The following is a 23,599-nucleotide window of genomic DNA, read 5'->3' as shown; positions in this document are numbered from 1 at the left end:
AGTATTTGTTGGATATTTAGCTCTGATAAAAATGATTAAAAGAAAACTTTTAAGATAATATTCTAAATATATATATATATTTTAAAAATCACATTTTCCATATAAAAAAACCAGGTAAGAACTAAAACTTTTATTCTCTGTTCTCTCCATCCATCTTTCATACACTGTTCACTCTACATTCAGCTTCTCTGCAGCCTTCAGTTCTTATTGAGACTAATTTATTTGAGTTTAGAGAAAACCAGGCAATTCATTTTGGAGGAAAGGAAGCATTATTTATTCAGATATTTCACTTGATTGTTATTTGTAAGAGTCATAACAAAGCTGATCATTATTACGCGCAAACGCTTATTTCAGGAAGTGCTTTTATTTTGAAGCCTGTCAAAACAGGAAGTTCCTTTCGATTGCGTTGACAAAAAGACTAAACTTGACATTCCAGATGTCAGTGCCAGGTACATGTTCTGTAACTGCAGCATGTTTTGTAAACACTCAGTTTGTGAAGAACTACGCTGATAACTCGTGTGAAAACTGATTCGACCCGATCACATGACTGAATCTGATCTGATCTTCTAATAAATGCTGGATGGGCAGCTGATAACTGATCTTTAGATGGTGTCTGGACATCCCTGAACTGACCCACAGATGGTCCTGATTATCCTCCATTTTCATTTAACATCTTTCATGATTATACCTCACAGAGGTGGACCATGAGCTTTATTTATAATTAAAATATAATCTGACATTTGAAGGACCCCCACAGGTTTTGGACTGTGTTACTTTCATGGGGACATGTCCTCAGCCTATGGGGGCTGAGCCCCTCTGGCTCCAGTGGAATCCAAACACTGGTTTACCTGAACAACTGTTAGACTGTTTGTTTAGCATCAAAATAATGACTTTTCAGACGCTCCAACATGGACACATTCTCTTGGCTATCCTCATATTTGCTCATTTATTTTCACCAATGCAGAAAAAAACTGTAAATGAATGCGTCACTAAAATCATCCCCCTAAAATTCTATGTACTTCCTCAGGTTGTCCACCAGAGGACGCACAAGTGGAACATCTACAACAAGTGTCCTCCTGTCTGACATGTACTTATTGGTTCTGAGGATGTTGTACCAGGAGGAAATGTTGAAGGTGAGAATGGACTGGATGACATATTTGTAGACTAACGTTAAATCGTCCATTCTGAGGTGGACGGTCCTGAGTTTCCTCAGCAGGTGGAGGTGTTTTGTCTTTTTTCAGGACGGGGGGGTTTCAGTCTGTGTACCCAGATGTTTGGAAGACTGAACCTGCTCCAGCAGCTGTCCCAGGGTCATGACTGTCTGGAACAGTGGACACAGTTTTAGCCCACAGTATAGCTCCACAGTTTTGTCCACATGTTTTATTAAGGTGTTAGTCACAAAAACATTCATTATTACAATTTGTCCTCAATTTGAAAATTAAACACAGAGTAAACAAACCAACAGTACACCGAAAGAAAAACAAACAGAACAGGTTCATTCATTCATTTACACTATACAGATGTTTGGACCTATGGCCGGTCTAGTCTGGTCCTGGTCTGGTCCTTCACAGTAACCTTTTGGGGGATTGGGATTATGGTGGATTCACACACTGTTCATCAACAACAAGGGTGTGTGGGGGGGACTAGGAGGTCAACAGGTCCACATGGTCGGTGTGCCGTGGCCGTGGAACCGGGTGAAGAACCTGTTCAGCTGCTCTGCGAGGATTTTGGTGAAATTAACCCTCAATATATTCAACAAAACATAATGAATACCCCATAAAATAAAAAGACCATATTTCTATGCAGTATAATTTTCCTTATCTGTTACATTTATGCTCCTGAATCACTTCCCTCACAGTGAATACTTCCCATCGTAAATAGTCCGTTTGTTAACATACCGGAACGTACATTTCAGAAATTTTATCGCGAAGTGCATTGTGGGAGTCGGAGTGCCATGCAGCCGCCGCAGCAAAAAAAACATGGGAAGAACAAGCATTGAAACCATACACACCTCACAAGCATACAGGGTATGGCCACGCCCTCACCGCTCACTCACCCCTTACAGTACGTGTCTGATAAACCTACAGTGACACATGTCTACGTATTGTTTGTTTTCCACCATCACACACCCTGTATTATAAGATGACCACTGACCTACAGTGATTCCTTCCATTTGTTCTGACTCGGTAGCAGATGTGGTTTCATTGTTTGTTGTCTCCGTGTTTGTTGCTGCTGCGGCTGCATGGAACTCACATTCCCACAATGCACTTTGTGACAAAATTTCCAAAAAGGCACGAGTGACGGATCAGTTTGGTATGTAAACAAACGGACTGCTTGTGATGTGAAGCTGTTCACCGTGAGGGAAGTGATTTAGGTGCATTAGCACGGAAAGACTAATGGATTAGTGATAACTAGGCTAGCACTGGAGTTTTACACGTTTGAAAAAAAATTAGTGATGAAAGTCAAACACTGCTTTAAGTGTCGTAAAGTACTGAGGATAACAAAATAAATGTCTGTTACAGTTCACACTTACATGTGTGAGGATGAGATCCCTGACATCTTTCACTGTTTACTTAAGATACTCCGATGTACTGCTGTTGCATTAGAGGATAAAATATTCAACCAGTTTTGGCTCCTTCTCCATAACGTTGAGACGTGAACATCGGGGGAATTATCAAAGACAGGGTCCCCACCAGTTTCTATAAGTTAAATTTAAGACTTTTTAAGACCTTTTTAGACTACTTAGAACAGAACTGAATGCCCATTTCAGAGCCTATTTCACGGCCACTTTGGCAAAAACTCATGACTCCTAGAATTTAGGAAAATGTATTTATTTACTCCGACACCTTGATTCTCACTGTTTAGATTCATTTTTGACCGGGGGCTCCAAAGTTAGCGATAATTGGCTCCTAATTTTTAATTGTTGGGTTTGAACGGGTGGAACTGAGTCAACTAAAGTTACTTTATTTGAAGCTTCTACATTTAACAGACACATTTAAACAGAATACAGCAAACAGGTTCATGGAAACATAACCTAAGACCTACCAGATCAAATTTAACACCTTTTAAAGACTTTAAGGTATTAAATGCAGATTTGTAAATTCAAGACTGTTAAGACTTTAAGAAACCATGGGAACCCTGCAAAGATGAGGAATATGAGCATCATAAAGGAGACATGTACACAGATGAATCATCCCCAGATAATTTTTATCTGCTACCGTTGTTCTCATGTAAAAACCAGTGATTCTCATGTAAAAACCAGTGATTCTCATGTAAAAACCAGTGATTCTCATGTAAAACCAAGTGATTCTCATGTAAAAACCAGTGATTCTCATGTAAAACCAAGTGATTCTCATGTAAAAACCAGTGATTCTCATGTAAAACCAAGTGATTCTCATGTAAAAACCAGTGATTCTCATGTAAAAACCAGTGATTCTCATGTGCTCATCATAAACACATTGTCTGGGATCAGCCGTCACTGCTGCTTCACCATATTTCAAACCGTTTGTCTTTATTAAATGGAGTCCTGTCCACAATGTTGTTACCGAAGAGTCTATAAAATACAAAGCAGATAGAAGACAAGTCATTAAAATCCATGTGACTGAGCAGATTTAACAGTGAAAATCAGTGGAACGTTGCAGAGATGAAGGCATGCTCACCGCACAGTCTGAGTAGGAGTGTTCATCCAGAGCAGGCGGAGGAATACGAAAGTAGAAGCATCAGTGATCTGATTGTGACTCAGACTGGAACAAACACAAAGTAACATGAATGTTCAGGACACTATGGTTAAAAGCCAACACCCCCCTAGCCCCACCCCTTCGACCCTTCACCTCTTCACAAGAACCAACCTGTGTTCACAGGTGAAGATCTGGCCTGAACAACAGGACGTGAATTTAAACACATAGCTCATAATTCTACATTGTTCTGCTGTTTGATGGTTAAATATACATTATTAGAAGCTTTAAGAAAAAAAATACAGTGGTAAGAAAAAGTATGTGAACCCTTTGAAATGTTCTAATTTTCTGCATGAATTGGTCATTGAACGTGATCTGATCTGTTTTAAAGTCACCAGTACAGACAAACAGAATGTGCTTAACCTAGTGCCACACAAACAATTAGAACATTTCATGTCTTTACTGATCACAGCTTCTAAGCACTCACAGTGCTGCTGAAAAAACTGAACCCTTGAATTCAAAGCTGCGTATGACTTTCCTCACCAGTTTTCCATTTTCTGTGATAACGAACCTAAATCTCCTCCCTCTTGGTGAACAATTTTGAAGTGGACTCCACCATAAACATTTATTTACAAACAGAGCCGGTAGGTCACTCGGGCATTTTTGGAAATTTGTCATGACATGCATTGTGGGAAGCGGAGCTCCACACAGCTGCAGTAGCAGCAACATGTCGACTAAGCAAAAGTGGGTTCTCTCTGCGTGGAACTCCGCTTCCTACAATGCACATTGCAACAATGCGATTTCTGAAAATGCCTGAGTGACCCACCGGCTTGGTTTGCAAACATATGGAGGGTTTGTGGTGGAGTACACTTTGAAATTGTTCACCGTAAAGTAAAAGATTCAGGTGAGTAATCTCTGCATGTCTCGGCCATCACACAAAATCCGTCCAGAGCTGACTGCTGCAGTTTGTCATACTTATGTATTTTTGGTCAAGGAAGAGAGTAGCCAAAACAGCAAGTTGATAGCACCAATATTTTGGGAGATATTAATAATTTTGGAATACAATAACCTTATAAATGCCCAGAATCATAGAATCATTACTGAAGTGGGTTACCTGGCAACAGATAAACAATAGGGCCACGTTGTCATGGTGTCAAATTTCCTGTGCAGAAACAGACATGCCAGCTGAGAGGTTATTCAACTGAAAATACCAGTGGAATTTACCAAGAAAGTAAAGGAATGAACTGGATCAGAGGATCTAGAACCCATGCTCTTCTCGCATTTAGCACATGCACAAGTGTTTTTATACATAGGTCTTTTCTTCTTTTTTTAGCATTATACAAAGGTCTTTTTTATGTATATAGTGTTTATAAATAGATTTCATTAAGCTAAATCTGGGACCTCAGGTACCAAACTTCGTGCCATCTCATGTGTAAATGTGTGCTGGTACGACAACAAAGTTCCTTCAATCCATGGTTCCCCACAGGTCAACACATTCGTTGATTAGAATTCAGGTTAGTAAATTCTGAACTCAGCTGATCTCTTGTTGGAGTCATTAGGCTGAGGGTTGACTTTTTCCACCAGTACTGTGAGTGTTAAGTGGCTGTGCTCAATAGAGACATGAACTATTTATGGTGTTTGTGTGGTATTAGTGCACATTCTGTTGGTCTATATGGGTGACTTAGATGCAAATCACATTTTATTACTAATTCATGCAGAAAACTGGGAAATTTCAAACCAGTGTCTCTGGTGCATCATACATGTTCGTGGAGGCTGTGACACTCACTCCAGGACCTGGACTTTGTGCAAATGTGAGCTGAGCGTGAACAGCAGCTGGTCAGACAGCTGACAGTGACTGAGGTCCAGCTCAGTCAGCCCCTCAGAAAGGTCCAGCATCAGGGCCAAAGCTCCACAGGTCCTCTGGTCCAGTGTGGTGTGGCTCAGGTCCAGCTCTCCACGCAGGGCCTTCCACAGGGACTGTGTCCGTCTCACAGTGTCCCTCTCATTGTTCACTGGAACCAGAGACAGCAGGCGGAGGACGACAGCTTTACTGGCTCTAAACAGGACGAACAGAGCAAAGAGAAAAGCAGACATAAACAGGACTGTGACTGGATATGAAGCAGCTCCTCCTCTGGTCTCGCTTTACCTGAGGTGGACTCTGTCAGGGACAGGAAGCAGCAGGTCCAGTCCACTGTCCTCCACCTCACAGTCTCGCAGGTCAAGCTGCGTGTCCTGACTGATGTGTCTTAGGATGACGGAGACGGCCCTGCAGTCCTCGGCGGTCAGAATCAGGGCTTCACTCTGATCCCGGTCTGACAGAACCACACAGGAGGACCGGGACAGATCCAAACGGTGCTGCAGAGACCGGAGCAGGTCTGATGCTGCCCTCTGGTGGACATTAGAGGCAGCGCAGCAGTGGACCAGCCTGAGCAGCAGATCCCTGTCAACACTGGCAGCAAAACACACATCACAAAAAATTACAAACAAATATCAAAGTGTCATTTCATTCATCATTTGTATCAATATGACGTGTTTTATATTTCTGGCTTCATCCTCCTCAGAACAAGATGACATGATAAGTAGAGGATGTGCATGTAGTGGAAGTCACTGAGGTTACACCTACTGAGTATCAGAACGACTGAGGACTGACAGCATTAGTGTTTGATTTGAATTCTGCAGAAACACCAGAAACCTCTAAAAAGATAAAGAAAAGTCCTGACTTTTCACCACTGGATTTACAGTTGCCATGTTCTTACAATCATTATAGTATGTATTTATTTACTTTTATTGTTTAATCCATGTTGAATTCAAGTACATGTGAATGTCATTAAACCTGATTCCTGGTCACAGGTCAGTGTCCATGGACTGAGGATCAAACACTGAGTCCAGCTGCCTTAATTTTAATAAATAAATGTTGGTTTAAGTCACAGTTTTCCACTAAAGGCAGCTTTGATGGAGCCTGTTCAGTTTTTTCCAACTGAGGGGACGTCAGTTCATACCCTCTACAGACAGTCTGTTGGTTTAACTGGTTAAAAACAAACCTTCACACCAAAAACTGAACAGAATAAAAATAGGACAAAGGCTCCTGTAGTCCAACGGCATACAGACAATAACTGACATTAGTTTGACCTTTCAAGGTCACTCAAGGTCAAAGGTCATGGCACCAAATGAAAGCCCATATGTGACTTCCTATCTATTGGCAGGAGTAATTATATGAATATCTTCAACTGTTTTGAAGTTATAGCACTTTGAAATGTTTCCCATTAGAAACCAATGGGTTTTTAGTGTCATTAGGTAACTTTACATCTGAGCAGACAAGAATTACATGTGGGGTTCCCCAAGGCTCCATCCTGGGGCCTCTTCTGTTTAACATCTACATGCTTCCACTAGCGCAGGTTATAAAGAATAACAATATTAGCTACCATAGTTATGCAGATGACACACAGATCTGTATCACAATGTCACCTGGAGACCAAGGCCCTGTACAGGCTCTGGGTAAATGCACTGAGGAGATTAATGACTGGATGTGCCACAACTTTCTTCAGCTGAACAAAAACAAAACTGAGGTAACTGTCTTTGGAGCCAAAGAGAAATGACTGCAGGTCACCACAGAGCTTCAGTCTATAGACCTAAAAACCACCAACCAGGCCAGAAATCTGGGTGTAGTGATGGCACATCAAGGCAGTCACAAAATCAGCCTACTATCACCTTAAGAACATCTCAAGGATAAAAGATCTGATGTCTCAGCAGGACCTGGAAAAACTAGTCCATGCATTCATCTTCAGTCGGCTCGATTATTGTAACAGTGTCTTCACAAGTCTACCTAAAAAATCCATTAGATAACTGCAGCTCATTCAGAACTCTGCTGCAAGAGTCCTCACTAAGACCAGAAAAGTGGACCACATTAGTCCAGCTCTGAGGTCCTTCCACTGTCTGTCCGTCAGAGGATAGACTTTAAACTTCTGTTGCTGGTCTATAAAGCTCTGAATGGTTTAGGACCAAAATACATCAGTGATCTCCTGACCCAGTATGAACCCACCAGACCCCTCAGGTCATCTGGATCCGGTCTGTTGTCAGTTCCAGAGTCAGAACCAGACATGGAGAAGCTGCGTTCAGCTTCTATGCTCCACATGTCTGGAACAAACTCCCAGAAAACCTCAGATCAGCTGAAACACTGCGTTTATTTAAATCCAGGTTAAAGACCCACCTGTTCTCATCTGCATTTGAATAAAGTTTAGATTCATCAGTTCAGATCTGCACTGTTCCTTTTAAGCTAAAAGTTTTTATCTGTTTTATCTGCTTGTCTCTTTTATCTGTTTTATCTATTTATCTGATTCTTATTTGTTTGTTTGTTTTTCTCATGCCTTCTGCTGTAATGCTTTTAATGTTTTATGTAAAGCACTTTGAATTGTCTTGTACATGAAATGTGCTATAGAAATAAACCTGCCTTGCCTTTTTTTAATATATATTTTATTTTGCAGTTTTCAGTCATGTGAAAACACAAAAACAAATGCTCAGATGTGCGCAAAAACTAATTAATTCATTAACTAGCCAGTCCTTACTTAAAGAAGGAGGGGCAGAGGCAGAGGCCAGTCACTGGTATACAGATAACCAATGGGGATTTTTAAAATTAAAAAAAAATAAAACAAAAAAAATCCACATTTATCAATTCTTTGAACAAACTTGGTAGATCTTACCCCACTGAACCTCTGCTATGAATTTCAACTGATTCTGGCTGACGGTTTTGGAGAAGAAGTTTCTAGAAATCTGGACATAAATGACCTTGGGTTTGACCTTTCAAGGTCACTCACGGTCAAAGGTCATGGTGCTAAATGAAAGCCCATATATGACTTCTTATCTATTGCCAATAGTAATTATATGAATATCTTCAACTGTTTTGAAGTTGTAGCACTTTGAAATATGTCCCATTATAAACCAATGGGGATTTTTAAAATTTCAAAAATTCATCAAAAATGCATTTCCCAATTCTTTAAACAAACTTGGTAGACCTTATCACAAAGATGTTCCAAAACAAATATCAAATCATTCTGACTGATGGTTTCAGAGAAGATTCTGAAAAAATTGTTTACGAACAACAGACAGATGCTAACTGATACCAATCGTCCATCGGACTGTGGACTGAAAACACAACCATGAAAAAGCAGAAGAGGCAGAGCACACATGACAGATATGAGAACTGGTGTCTTCTGAACCCACACTAAATCTAATGAACTGATAATTCAAGGCGTTGCAGGGACAAAGGCACTGGCTGCAGGGCTTTGGAGATCACGTATGCAGGCAGAACATGAATGTCCTACCTGAGCTGAGAAACTCTGTCCAGTGTGAAGAGGAGGGACTGTGTTTCCTCTGTTGGTATGGAAGTCCACAGCAGGTTGACCTTCACTCTGTCACAGTGTTTCAGAGTGAAGAGCAGAGCAGTGAAGTCTGCAGAGTCCAGCTCCCTGCAGGTCAGGCTGAGCATGTGATCTAATGACCTCAGGAAACCTGGGATAATGTGACGGGCTTGAGCTTTACCAATCTCTCTGATGGCAGCCAACACAAAGCTGGGACTGGGTCTGTAAGCAGACAGTGTCATAAAGACAACACCCTGATTCAAGACACAACGGTGAAAACAACAATAATGAAATGGATAAAACCTCAGAAATCGAATTCTGTCCACAAAGGGGAGCAGACGTGTGATGTTCTCCTCTAAGAAGCTGTTGTTCCTCATGTTCACAGTGAAGGTGTGATGTGGCTGCTGCAGGAGATAATGAAGAAGCTCCCAGTTCAGACAGCAGGTGCTCAGGTCTCCACCACACTTACTCACAAAGGAGCAGCTCAGGTCCTTGTCCTGGATTTCATGGAGGAGAACGACCAGCTGCCGGTACTTATCTGTATTCAGTCTACATGTAAAAAAAAAACCACATTCATTTATATGACAAGAGACAAATACTAGCTCTACTTCAGCACATCTAGAACTGTATGAATGAATGTTTCAGAAGGATGAGAATGAAACTGACTTGATTTTCAGAGGAGCATCATGAAGCAGAAGTGTGATGAGAGACAGAGCAGGGACACAGAACTCAGTCAGGTCCAAACATCTGACCATCCAGAATCTGAGCAGACGTGACACAACGCTGACAACCTTCAGCAGCGCTGGGTCTGATCGTTTGTTTGTTTTTGAGAAAAGACAAAGCTCTTCAACAGCAAAAGCACAGACCACTCTTCTTCTTCTCATCCATCGAAACAGCAGTGAGGCCACAGAATCAGACAGTCTGCAAGTCAAACAGAAAGAACTTCTGATCTTCAGAATGACGTTCATCACAATCTAATGAGTCGATCTGGGCATTATGCAGAATCCCCACAAAAGGCAGTGGTTAGACCACTGAGTACCTCAGACTGTGTAGATGTGAGGTCTGTTTAAAGAGGACAGAGGCTCGTCTGGGAGAAATCTGTGTGGGTGTGAGGATGAGGTCCACCTTCTGTCCACAAAGCCTGAGAAGTCGGCCCACAGAGCGGCAGGTTTTCTGGTTTAATTCTCCTTCTAACAGCAGGCTGAAGCCCTGGAGCTGCAGCAGAGACACCAGCTGCTGGGTCTCCTCTCTGGATCTTATGGAGATGGACGAGCACACGTTCTGGAAGAAGGCTGGATAACAGCTGAAACACCACATCACAAATAAAATATGACATTGAATCATTTCAGTTCATCTTCACAATAAAGTGAAATGGTCTGAAAAAACAAACAAGATAACATTTACTTTAAACTTTATGTGTGAATTAAAAGCAAATATAAACTATGAAAGCTGCAGGATACTTTTGTCACCAATTTTTCATCAAATTTGTAAAACTCGAGTTACAGCCTAAGAATCACAAATCCATAAGTCTTTCTGTGATTACTCACCTGAATCTCTTCCCTCACGGTGAACAATTTCGAAGTGTACTCCACCATAAATAAACTGTTTGTTTACAAACAGAGCCTGAAGGTCACTCAGGCATCTTTGGAATTTTGTTGCGACATGCATTGTGGGAAGCAGAGGTTCGCGCAGTCGCCTGGCAGCAGCAGCAGATGTGCAACCATGATATCATATAGCTGCAACAACTACGATGCGGAAACAGCTGGAGCTCCGCTTCCCACAATGCACGTCGCAAAAAAATTCCGAAGATGCCCAAGTTACCTACCAGCTCTGTTTGTAAATACATGGATTGTTTATGGTGGAGTACACATCAAAACTGTTCACCGTGAAGGAAGAGATTCAGGTGAGTAATCATAGAAAGACTTCTGGATTTGTGATTTTAAGGCTATGACTGGAGTTTGAAAGATTTGATGAAAAATTGATGATTAAAGTCTCCCACAGCTTTAAGAAGAGACAGAAGTAATTTACCTGAGCTGTGAGATATAAGGCAGACACTGAAGGAAACTCCTCACTTCACTCTCTTCATGTGAACATCCTTTCACCTCCACCTGTTTCTTCTCTGACTGGAGTTTCAGCACTTCCAGGAGGATGGAGGCTTTTCTCTTTGACAGGTCTATGGTCCAGACTGTAGGAACTGACTGGAGAACTGACTGTAACGCTGGAAGGACACTCATGCCTGTTGTACTGTCATAGTCCTTCACATGGCAGCACAGATCCAGAAGGAAAACAGACTGATATTTATAGTCTGTGTGTCTAACATTCAGAGGAAATGTCTGATACTTGCACACTGATGATAAGAGCTGGAGGATCTTCTCTCCTGTCTGCTGGTCTCTCTCTGCTGCTGCACAGAACAGATTCCCACAGAACTTGACTTGATCTTTGAAGTCAGACCAGGGATGAAAACTGAAAAAAGAATAAAATATGTTTTTCTGATTTGATTTCAGCTGAATAAACACAGTTATGAATGACTGTTATACCTTGGATCAGATTAATACATAGAAATATATGAAAAGTCATGTTCAGATAAATAACAAGATCATTTCGACTCAGATTCTCATGAACTTAAATGATATAAATAACAGTTCAAATGTATTTTATCTCCATATTCATTTTCTTTCCTGAACACATTTTACAGTTCAGTGTTAACTCAATGATCACAACACTGATGAAAATACAAATATGAAGAGTTGATTCAGTGTCAATGTGGTTGACTTACAGCACACTGAGTTAGAATTTAAAGCTGAAAAACACTCAGAACCTCCATAGTTCTAATATTTCTGTGTCTCTTTGATACAACATCCATTCATTACCAACAAATGGTTCAGTTTACAAGTTGACACCTTGGTGACATGTAGATGTCATTTTGTCTTTGTTTCCATGTGGTTCTTCTGTTTATCACACGTGTATCGTTGTGTTCTATGTGGAGGTATATCATTTCATGGTCAATATGTAGCTTTGGAAAATGTTCAATAAAGACACTTGAAGTTCTTTGATGCATGTGTCAGATGTAGATACTTGCAGTAGCAGCCCCTCTGTGGAGCTAGAACAGGTCAAGTAGTCGCTACATGACCCAATGGAAACACTAAAGGTGTCAAATGTTTTCAATGTCTAAATGATCTTTGAATATTCCAGGTGAGTCTTTCTGCTCATCCTCAGCTCCACTCATGTCCTGTATGTCACCTGATGAAATTCTCTAACAATAAAACCATCATGTGTCCATTAAAGGATCTATTTAAGGTGTTTTTAAATTACATTAAAAACACATCCTCTACATATAATAAACTACTTATTATTCACATTTATTTCACTATTACAATGACACTGAATAATATTCAAATTAATACACTGACAGAATGAACAGATATATTTCCTTCATACAAAGTTGAATTTTACTGGTGTTAATTTAAAGGAGTGACATTTTCCTTTTTTAAATGGAATTCTTCATTTTCCAACATTTCCCTGTGGTCTCCATAAACTGTAAATGCTCTGCTTGGTCTGAATTCTTCATTCATTCAACTCCACAGGTCCATCTTCAACCCTGAGTAATGACACCAGAAAGGTGGTTTGGAGCGCTGGCCCTTTAAATGCATATGAGCCACTTCAGGCCCCGCCCTCTCCAGGTTGTCTGCTTTGCTGCTCTGTCCTGTTCAACCAACAACTGAACATTTAGGCAATTGGATCAAAGTTTGGACATATTTTCAGTATGGACTACAACTGCTGCTGATAAAAAATTATGTCGAACTGGAGAAATGTTCGTCTGAAGTCTGGACCTTATATGTGCAAATGCTGTGATGTAACTAGTTAGACGTAGAAAATAAAGAAGGAATTGAAACAGGTTGTAGAAATCCTCTTAGTTTTTACTGGAATGAATGTAAAGATAGCTTTGCAGCACCTGGAGGATTCAAATTCAAACTGTATGAACTATTAGGGTCCAAATACACAAATAAATGAACCACAGACTAATAAAAGTGGGTTTAGAGAAATATGAGCCCTTTGAGTTACTAGTAATAAACACCTAAAAAGTCTCAACTAATCTGCCCTCGTCTCATTCATAACAGTAAAAACTGATCTCTCAGATAAATGAAAGTATAATATAGAGAATAAAAACATAAACAAGTGAAAAACACAGCAGTGTTTACTAATACCTCCCATCAGTCCCACAACACTTCACCCCTCCTGTTCACTGACATCCTGCCTACACAGGGATTCATTTGGAGTCTGAACTTTTCATCTTTATAAAAACTTTTCCAAAATTGGGAAAAATACAAAAATTGAGAAAAAAGGTCCATGTAAAGAACATGTGTCCAATTTGACAAGAATTAGATGAATAGTGTCAGAGAAAACGATTGGACAAATATTGGAAATTGAAATTTTCTTAAAATTTGAAAAAAAAAAAAAAAAAAATGTAATCCATCCATCAAACTGTGCACTGCTCCTCTCTTAGTGGTAAATAACATGAGTGTTGGAGCCAAAATACAGTTTTGTTTGTTTATTCCTCTTTTTGTTTTGACCTTAATTTAGTAATTGTTTAGTGGGTGTGGCTGTGATCGCCACAGGTGTAAGTCATCTTGGGTGTGGCTAACTTACATATACCTGCTGTGTAAGGTGGGCGAGGTGTGTGTAAGGAAAGCCCCAAACAATTTTCATACCGTGGACCATGAAAGCAGGAGATTGAGTTGGTCAGCTTTTGGAATGTCTTCTTTTGTGTTAAGAAGCCTATTTTGTTTATATGTTGAGACTATTTAGAAAGACAATCGTGAACTGTGATGAACACTTGGACTTTTACACTGGAAAATAAATGGATTGGCATATCCAAACACAAAGAAGCCCAGCCGGACATGAATTCATTCACGCGTCGAAAATAGAACAGGTTGAACCCTTCCACGCCGTTGTAGTGGTTAAAGGTTAAGCCACTACAATGACTGTGAAATTTGAAAAGAATTTGGTGAATAGTGTCTGAAAAATGAGATGGACAAAAATTTCAGACAGATGGACTTCCTGGTATATCTATATACCTCCACCCTCTGGGGCAGGTGGGGTATAAAAAGAACAAGTTCAACCCAAATACAACAGCATGAAAAAGTCACAAACATTTCACATCATCTGCATTAAACAGACTCTACAGAAGAGTCTGAAAAGACTAATTCAGTGGATGCAGTGATAGTGTCATTTACCTGAGCTGTGAGATATAAGGCAGACACTGAAGGAAACTCCTCACTTCACTCTCTTCATGTGAACATCCTGTCACTTCCACCTGTTTCTTCTCTGACTGGAGTTTCAGCACTTCCAGGAGGATGGAGGCTTTTCTCTTTGACAGGTCTATGGTCCAGACTGTAGGAACTGACTGGAGAACTGACTGTAACGCTGGAAGGACACTCATGCCTGTTGTACTGTCATAGTCCTTCACATGGCAGTACAGATCCAGAAGGAAATCAGACTGATATTTATAGTCTGTGTGTCTAACATTAAGAGGAAATGTCTGATACTTGCACACTGATGATAAGAGCTGGAGGATCTTCTCTCCTGTCTGCTGGTCTCTCTCTGCTGCTGCACAGAACAGATTCCCACAGAACTTGACTTCATCTTTGAAGTCAGAGCAGGGATGAAAACTGAAAAAAGAATAAAATATGTTTTTCTGATTTGATTTGAGCTGAATAAACACAGTTATGAATGACTGTTATACCTTGGATCAGATTAATACATAGAAATATATGAAAAGTCATGTTCAGATAAATAACAAGATCATTTCGACTCAGATTCTCATGAACTTAAATGATATAAATAACAGTTCAAATGTATTTTATCTCCATATTCATTTTCTCTCCTGAACACATTTTACAGTTCAGTGTTAACTCAATGATCACAACACTGATGAAAATACAAATATGAAGAGTTGATTCAGTGTCAATGTGGTTGACTTACAGCACACTGAGTTAGAATTTAAAGCTGAAAAACACTCAGAACCTCCGTAGTTCTAATATTTCTGTGTCTCTTTGATACAACATCCATTCATTACCAACAAATGGTTCAGTTTACAAGTTGACACCTTGGTGACATGTAGATGCCATTTTGTCTTTGTTTCCATGTGGTTCTTCTGTTTATCACACGTGTATCGTTGTGTTCCATTTGGAGGTATATCATTTCATGGTCAATATGTAGCTTTGGAAAATGTTCAATAAAGACACTTGAAGTTCTTTGATGCATGTGTCAGATGTAGATACTTGCAGTAGCAGCCCCTCTGTGGATCTAGAACAGGTCAAGTAGTCGCTACATGACCCAATGGAAACACTAAAGGTGTCAAATGTTTTCAATGTCTAAATGATCTTTGAATATTCCAGGTGAGTCTTTCTGCTCATCCTCAGCTCCACTCATGTCCTGTATGTCACCTGATGAAATTCTCTAACAATAAAACCATCATGTGTCCATTAAAGGATCTATTTCAGGTGTTTTTAAATTACATTAAAAACACATCCCCTACATATAATAAACCACTTATTATTCACATATATTTCACTATTACAATGACACTGAAGAATATTCAAAAGAATACACTGACAGAATGAACAGATATATTTCCTTCATACAAAGTTGAATTTTACTGGTGTTAATTTAAAGGAACACCAGTTAAAGGTCTTTCTCTGCTGCTGCACAGAACAGATTCCCACAGAACTTGACCTTATCTTTGAAGTCAGCGCAGGGATGAAAACTGAAAAAAGAATAAAATGTTTTTCTGATTTGATTTGAGCTGAATAAACACAGTTATGAATGATTGTTATACCTTGGATCAGATTAATACATAGAAATATATGAAAAGTCATGTTCAGATAAATGACAATATCATCATGACTCAGATTAACAGGAACTTGGAGTGACATTTTGCTGTTTTTAAATAAAATTCTTAATTTTTCTACATTTCCCTGTGGTCTCCATAAACTGTAAATGTTCTGCTTGGGTCTGAATTCTTTTTCATTCAACTCCACAGGTCCATCTTCAACCCTATTTCTGAGTAATGACACCAGAAAGGTGGTTTGGAGCGCTGGCCCTTTAAATGCACAGGAGACACTTCAGGCCCCGCCCCCTCCAGGTTGTTGGCTGTGCTGCTCTGTCCCGTTCAACCAACAACTGAACATTTTAGGTAATGGGCTCCAAATTTGGACATATTTTCAGTGTGGACTACAACTGCTGCTGATTAACAATTATGTCGAACTGGAGAAATGTTCGTCTGAAGTCTGGACCTTATATGTGCAAATGCCGTGAAGTAACTAGTTGTAGACATAACAATTTAAGAAGGAATTGAAAGAGGTTGTAGAAATCAACTTAATTTTTTCTGGAATGAATGTAAAGATAGCTTTGCAGCACCTGGAGGATTCAAATTCAAACTGTATGAACTATTAGGGTCCAAATACACAAATAAATGAACCACAGACTAATAAAAGTGGGTTTAGAGAAATATGAGCCCTTTGAGTTACTAGTAATAAACACCTAAAAAGTCTCAACTAATCTGCCCTCATCTCCTCCATAACAGTACAAACTGATTCATCAGATAAATGAAAGTATAATATAGAGAATAAAAACAAAAAAGAGTGAAAAACACAGCAGTGTTTACTAATACCTCCCATCAGTCACACAACACTTCACCCCTCCTGTTCACTGACATCCTGCCTACACAGGGATTCATTTGGAGTCTGAACTTTTCATCTTTATAAAAACTTTTCAAAAATTTGGGAAAAATACAAAAATTGAGAGAAAGGCACATGTAAAGAACGTGTGTCCAATTTGACAAGAATCAGGTGAATAGTGTCAGAGAAAACGATTGGACAAATATTGGAAATTGAAATTTTGAAAAAAAAAAAAAAGAAAAAATGTAATCCATCCATCACACTCTGCACTGCACCTCTTAGTGGTAAATAACATGAAACAATTGAGTGAATAGTGTCTGAAAAATGAGATGGAGAAAAATTTCAGACAGATGGACTTCCTGGTATATCTATATACCTCCACCCTCTGGGGCAGGTGGGGTATAAAAAGAACAAGTTCAACCCAAATACAACAGCATGAAAAAGTCACAAACATTTCACATCATCTGCATTAAACAGACTCTACAGAAGAGTCTGAAAAGACTAATTCAGTGGATGCAGTGATAGTGTCATTTACCTGAGCTGTGAGATATAAGGCAGACACTGAAGGAAACTCCTCACTTCACTCTCTTCATGTGAACATCCTGTCACCTCCACCTGTTTCTTCCCTGACTGGAGTTTCAGCACTTCCAGGAGGATGGAGGCTTTTCTCTCTGACAGGTCTATGGTCCAGACTGTATGAACTGACTGGAGAACTGACTGTAACGCTGGAAGGACACTCATGCCTGTTGTACTGTCATAGTCCTTCACATGGCAGTACAGATCCAGAAGGAAAACAGACTGATATTCGTCTTCATCCTGGTCTTCATAATTTTTATCATTCAGAGGAAATGTCTGATACTTGCACACTGATGATAAGAGCTGGAGGATCTTCTCTCCTGTCTGCTGGTCTCTCTCTGCTGCTGCACAGAACAGATTCCCACAGAACTTGACTTCATCTTTGAAGTCAGACCAGGGATAAAAACTGAAAAAAGAATAAAATATGTTTTTCTGATTTGATTTGAGCTGAATAAACACAGTTATGAATGACTGTTATACCTTGGATCAGATTAATACATAGAAATATATGAAAAGTCATGTTCAGATAAAAAACAAGATCATTTCGACTCAGATTCTCATGAACTTAAATGATATAAATAACAGTTCAAATGTATTTTATCTCCATATTCATTTTCTCTCCTGAACACGTTTTACAGTTCAGTGTTAACTCAATGATCACAACACTGATGAAAATACAAATATGAAGAGTTGATTCAGTGTCAATGTGGTTGACTTACAGCACACTGAGTTAGAATTTAAAGCTGAAAAACACTCAGAACCTCCGTAGTTCTAATATTTCTGTGTCTCTTTGATACAACATCCATTCATTACCAACAAATGGTTCAGTTTACAAGTTGACACCTTGGTGACATGTAGATGTCATTTTGTCTTTGTTTCCATGTGGTTCTTCTGTTTATCACACGTGTATCGTTGTGTTCCATTTGGAGGTATATCATTTCATGGTCAATATGTAGCTTTGGAAAATGTTCAATAAAGACACTTGAAGTTCTTTGATGCATGTGTCAGATGTAGATACTTGCAGTAGCAGCCCCTCTGTGGATCTAGAACAGGTCAAGTAGTCGCTACATGACCCAATGGAAACACTAAAGGTGTCAAATGTTTTCAATGTCTAAATGATCTTTGAATATTCCAGGTGAGTCTTTCTGCTCATCCTCAGCTCCACTCATGTCCTGTATGTCACCTGATGAAATTCTCTAACAATAAAACCATCATGTGTCCATTAAAGGATCTATTTAAGGTGTTTTTAAATTACATTAAAAACACATCCCCTACATATAATAAACCACTTATTATTCACATATATTTCACTATTACAATGACACTGAATAATATTCAAATGAATACACTGACAGAATGAACAGATATATTTCCTTCATACAAAGTTGAATTTTACTGGTGTTAATTTAAAGGAGTGACATTTTCCTTTTTTAAATGGAATTCTTCATTTCCAACATTTCCCTGTGGTCTCCATAAACTGTAAATGCTCTGCTTGGTCTGAATTCTTCATTCATTCAACTCCACAGGTCCATCTTCAACCCTGAGTAATGACACCAGAAAGGTGGTTTGGAGCGCTGGCCCTTTAAATGCATATGAGCCACTTCAGGCCCCGCCCCCTCCAGGTTGTTGGCTTTGCTGCTCTGTCCTGTTCAACCAACAACTGAACATTTTAGGCAATTGGATCAAAGTTTGGACATATTTTCAGTATGGACTACAACTGCTGCTGATAAAAAATTATGTCGAACTGGAGAAATGTTCGTCTGAAGTCTGGACCTTATATGTGCAAATGCTGTGATGTAACTAGTTAGACGTAGAAAATAAAGAAGGAATTGAAACAGGTTGTAGAAATCCTCTTAGTTTTTACTGGAATGAATGTAAAGATAGCTTTGCAGCACCTGGAGGATTCAAATTCAAACTGTATGAACTATTAGGGTCCAAATACACAAATAAATGAACCACAGACTAATAAAAGTGGGTTTAGAGAAATATGAGCCCTTTGAGTTACTAGTAATAAACACCTAAAAAGTCTCAACTAATCTGCCCTCGTCTCATTCATAACAGTAAAAACTGATCTCTCAGATAAATGAAAGTATAATATAGAGAATAAAAACATAAACAAGTGAAAAACACAGCAGTGTTTACTAATACCTCCCATCAGTCCCACAACACTTCACCCCTCCTGTTCACTGACATCCTGCCTACACAGGGATTCATTTGGAGTCTGAACTTTTCATCTTTATAAAAACTTTTCCAAAATTGGGAAAAATACAAAAATTGAGAAAAAAGGTCCATGTAAAGAACGTGTGTCCAATTTGACAAGAATTAGATGAATAGTGTCAGAGAAAACGATTGGACAAATATTGGAAATTGAAATTTTCTTAAAATTTGAAAAAAAAAAAAAAAAAATGTAATCCATCCATCAAACTGTGCACTGCTCCTCTCTTAGTGGTAAATAACATGAGTGTTGGAGCCAAAATACAGTTTTGTTTGTTTATTCCTCTTTTTGTTTTGACCTTAATTTAGTAATTGTTTAGTGGGTGTGGCTGTGATCGCCACAGGTGTAAGTCATCTTGGGTGTGGCTAACTTACATATACCTGCTGTGTAAGGTGGGCGAGGTGTGTGTAAGGAAAGCCCCAAACAATTTTCATACCGTGGACCATGAAAGCAGGAGATTGAGTTGGTCAGCTTTTGGAATGTCTTCTTTTGTGTTAAGAAGCCTATTTTGTTTATATGTTGAGACTATTTAGAAAGACAATCGTGAACTGTGATGAACACTTGGACTTTTACACTGGAAAATAAATGGATTGGCATATCCAAACACAAAGAAGCCCAGCCGGACATGAATTCATTCACGCGTCGAAAATAGAACAGGTTGAACCCTTCCACGCCGTTGTAGTGGTTAAAGGTTAAGCCACTACAATGACTGTGAAATTTGAAAAGAATTTGGTGAATAGTGTCTGAAAAATGAGATGGACAAAAATTTCAGACAGATGGACTTCCTGGTATATCTATATACCTCCACCCTCTGGGGCAGGTGGGGTATAAAAAGAACAAGTTCAACCCAAATACAACAGCATGAAAAAGTCACAAACATTTCACATCATCTGCATTAAACAGACTCTACAGAAGAGTCTGAAAAGACTAATTCAGTGGATGCAGTGACAGTGTCATTTACCTGAGCTGTGAGATATAAGGCAGACACTGAAGGAAACTCCTCACTTCACTCTCTTCATGTGAACATCCTGTCACCTTCACCTGTTTCTTCTCTGACTGGAGTTTCAGCACTTCCAGGAGGATGGAGGCTTTTCTCTCTGACAGGTCTATGGTCCAGACTGTATGAACTGACTGGAGAACTGACTGTAACGCTGGAAGGACACTCATGCCTGTTGTACTGTCATAGTCCTTCACATGGCAGCACAGATCCAGAAGGAAATCACACTGATATTCATAGTCTGTGTGTCTAACATTCAGAGGAAATGTCTGATACTTGCACACTGATGATAAGAGCCGGAGGATCTTCTCTCCTGTCTGCTGGTCTCTCTCTGCTGCTGCACAGAACAGATTCCCACAGAACTTGACTTCATCTTTGAAGGCAGACCAGGGATGAAAACTGAAAAAAGAATAAAATGTTTTTCTGATTTGATTTCAGCTGAATAAACACAGTTATGAATGATTGTTATACCTTGGATCAGATTAATACATAGAAATATATGAAAAGTCATGTTCAGATAAATAACAATATCATCATGACTCAGATTATCAGGAACTCGGAGTGATATTTTGCTGTTTCTAAATAAAATTCTTAATTTGTCTACATTTCCCTGTGGTCTCCATAAACTGTAAATGCTCTGCTTGGGTCTGAATTCTTCATTCATTCAACTCCACAGGTCCATCTTCAACCCTATTTCTGAGTAATGACACCAGAAAGGTGGTTTGGAGCGCTGGCCCTTTAAATGCAAAGAAGACACTTCAGGCCCCACCCCTTCCAGGTTGTTGGCTGTGCTGCTCTGTCCTGTTCAACCAACAACTGAACATTTTAGGTAATGGGCTCCAAATTTGGACATATTTTCAGTGTGGACTACAACTGCTGCTGATAAACAATTATGTCGAACTGGAGAAATGTTCGTCTGAAGTCTGGACCTTATATGTGAAAATGTCGTGAAGTAACTAGTTGTAGACATAACAATTTAGGAAGGAATTGAAACAAGTTGTAGAAATCCACTTATTTTTTTCTGAAATGAATGTAAAGATAGCTTTGCAGCACCTGGAGGATTCAAATTCAAACTGTATGAACTATTAGGGTCCAAATACACAAATAAATGAACCACAGACTAATAAAAGTGGGTTTAGAGAAATGTGAGCCCTTTGAGTTACTAGTAATAAACACCTAAAAAGTCTCAACTAATCTGCCCTCATCTCCTCCATAACAGTACAAACTGATTTATCAGATAAATGAAAGTATAATATAGAGAATAAAAACAAAAAAGAGTGAAAAACACAGCAGTGTTTACTAATACCTCCCATCAGTCCCACAACACTTCACCCCTCCTGTTCACTGACATCCTGCCTACACAGGGATTCATTTGGAGTCTGAACTTTTCATCTTTATAAAAACTTTTCAAAAATTTGGGAAAAATACAAAAATTGAGAGAAAGGCACATGTAAAGAACGTGTGTCCAATTTGACAAGAATCAGGTGAATAGTGTCAGAGAAAACGATTGGACAAATATTGGAAATTGAAATTTTGAAAAAAAAAAAAAGAAAAAATGTAATCCATCCATCAAACTCTGCACTGCACCTCTCTTAGTGGTAAATAACAATAATTTGAAAAGAATTTGGTGAATAGTGTCTGAAAAATGAGATGGACAAAAATTTCAGACAGATGGACTTCCTGGTATATCTATATACCTCCACCCTCTGGGGCAGGTGGGGTATAAAAAGAACAAGTTCAACCCAAATACAACAGCATGAAAAAGTCACAAACATTTCACATCATCTGCATTAAACAGACTCTACAGAAGAGTCTGAAAAGACTAATTCAGTGGATGCAGTGATAGTGTCATTTACCTGAGCTGTGAGATATAAGGCAGACACTGAAGGAAACTCCTCACTTCACTCTCTTCATGTGAACATCCTGTCACCTCCACCTGTTTCTTCTCTGACTGGAGTTTCAGCACTTCCAGGAGGATGGAGGCTTTTCTCTCTGACAGGTCTATGGTCCAGACTGTAGGAACTGACTGGAGAACTGATTGTAACGCTGGAAGGACACTCATGCCTGTTGTACTGTCATAGTCCTTCACATGGCAGCACAGATCCAGAAGGAAATCACACTGATATTCATAGTCTGTGTGTCTAACATTAAGAGGAAATGTCTGATACTTGCACACTGATGATAAGAGCTGGAGGATCTTCTCTCCTGTCTGCTGGTCTCTCTCTGCTGCTGCACAGAACAGATTCCCACAGAACTTGACTTCATCTTTGAAGTCAGAGCAGGGGTGAAAACTGAAAAAAGAATAAAATATGTTTTGTTGATTTGATTTCAGCTGAATAAACACAGTTATGAATGATTGTTATACCTTGGATCAGATTAATACATAGAAATATATGAAAAGTCATGTTCAGATAAATAACAAGATCATTACGACTCAGATTATCAGGAACTTGGAGTGATATTTTGCTGTTTTTAAATAAAATTCTTAATTTTTCTACATTTCCCTGTGGTCTCCACAAACTGTAAATGCTCTGCTTGGGTCTGAATTCTTCATTCATTCAACTCCACACGTCCATCTTCAACCCTATTCCTGAGTAATGACACCAGAAAGGTGGTTTGGAGCGCTGGCCCTTTAAATGCACAGGAGACACTTCAGGCCCCGCCCCCTCCAGGTTGTCTGCTTTGCTGCTCTGTCCCGTTCAACCAACAACTGAACATTTTAGGCAATTGGATCAAAGTTTGGACATATTTTCAGTGTGGACTACAACTGCTGCTGCAGAAAAACAATTATGTCGAACTGGAGAAATGTTCGTCTGAAGTCTGGACCTTATATGTGCAAATGTCGTGAAGTAACTAGTTGTAGACGTAACAATTTAAGAAGGAATTGAAACAGGTTGTAGAAATCCACTTAATTTTTCCTGGAATGAATGTAAAGATAGCTTTGCAGCACCTGGAGGATTCAAATTCAAACTGTATGAACTATTAGGGTCCAAATACACAAATAAATGAACCACAGACTAATAAAAGTGGGTTTAGACAATTATAACCCCTTTGAGTTACTAGTAATAAACACCTAAAAAGTGTCAACTAATCTGCCCTCATCT

General features: G+C 39.3%; 1 protein-coding gene across 1 annotated transcript in view; it reads right to left on the bottom strand.

Moving 5' to 3' along the window:
• Positions 1–1,358: 1,358 nt before the first annotated feature.
• Positions 1,359–23,599, bottom strand: part of LOC115437549 (uncharacterized) — a 56,481-nt gene continuing 34,240 nt past the window's right edge. The window contains exons 14-26 of the mRNA XM_030160784.1: positions 22,352–22,786; positions 20,460–20,894; positions 17,243–17,689; positions 14,263–14,697; positions 11,057–11,491; positions 10,068–10,331; positions 9,695–9,949; positions 9,332–9,577; positions 8,993–9,250; positions 5,821–6,123; positions 5,461–5,730; positions 3,660–3,743; positions 1,359–3,553 (exon numbers count right to left, since the gene is read on the bottom strand). Of these exons, the coding sequence (XP_030016644.1) occupies positions 3,487–3,553; positions 3,660–3,743; positions 5,461–5,730; positions 5,821–6,123; positions 8,993–9,250; positions 9,332–9,577; positions 9,695–9,949; positions 10,068–10,331; positions 11,057–11,491; positions 14,263–14,697; positions 17,243–17,689; positions 20,460–20,894; positions 22,352–22,786 (3,934 nt within the window). The 3' untranslated portion in view covers positions 1,359–3,486. The remainder of the gene's footprint in view (positions 3,554–3,659; positions 3,744–5,460; positions 5,731–5,820; positions 6,124–8,992; positions 9,251–9,331; positions 9,578–9,694; positions 9,950–10,067; positions 10,332–11,056; positions 11,492–14,262; positions 14,698–17,242; positions 17,690–20,459; positions 20,895–22,351; positions 22,787–23,599) is intronic.

Source organism: Sphaeramia orbicularis, chromosome 17 (genome assembly GCF_902148855.1).
Source record: "Sphaeramia orbicularis chromosome 17, fSphaOr1.1, whole genome shotgun sequence".
Lineage (NCBI taxonomy): Eukaryota > Metazoa > Chordata > Actinopteri > Kurtiformes > Apogonidae > Sphaeramia > Sphaeramia orbicularis.
Note: the sequence above shows the minus strand (reverse complement) of the source record. Positions and strands in the feature narration are given on the sequence as shown.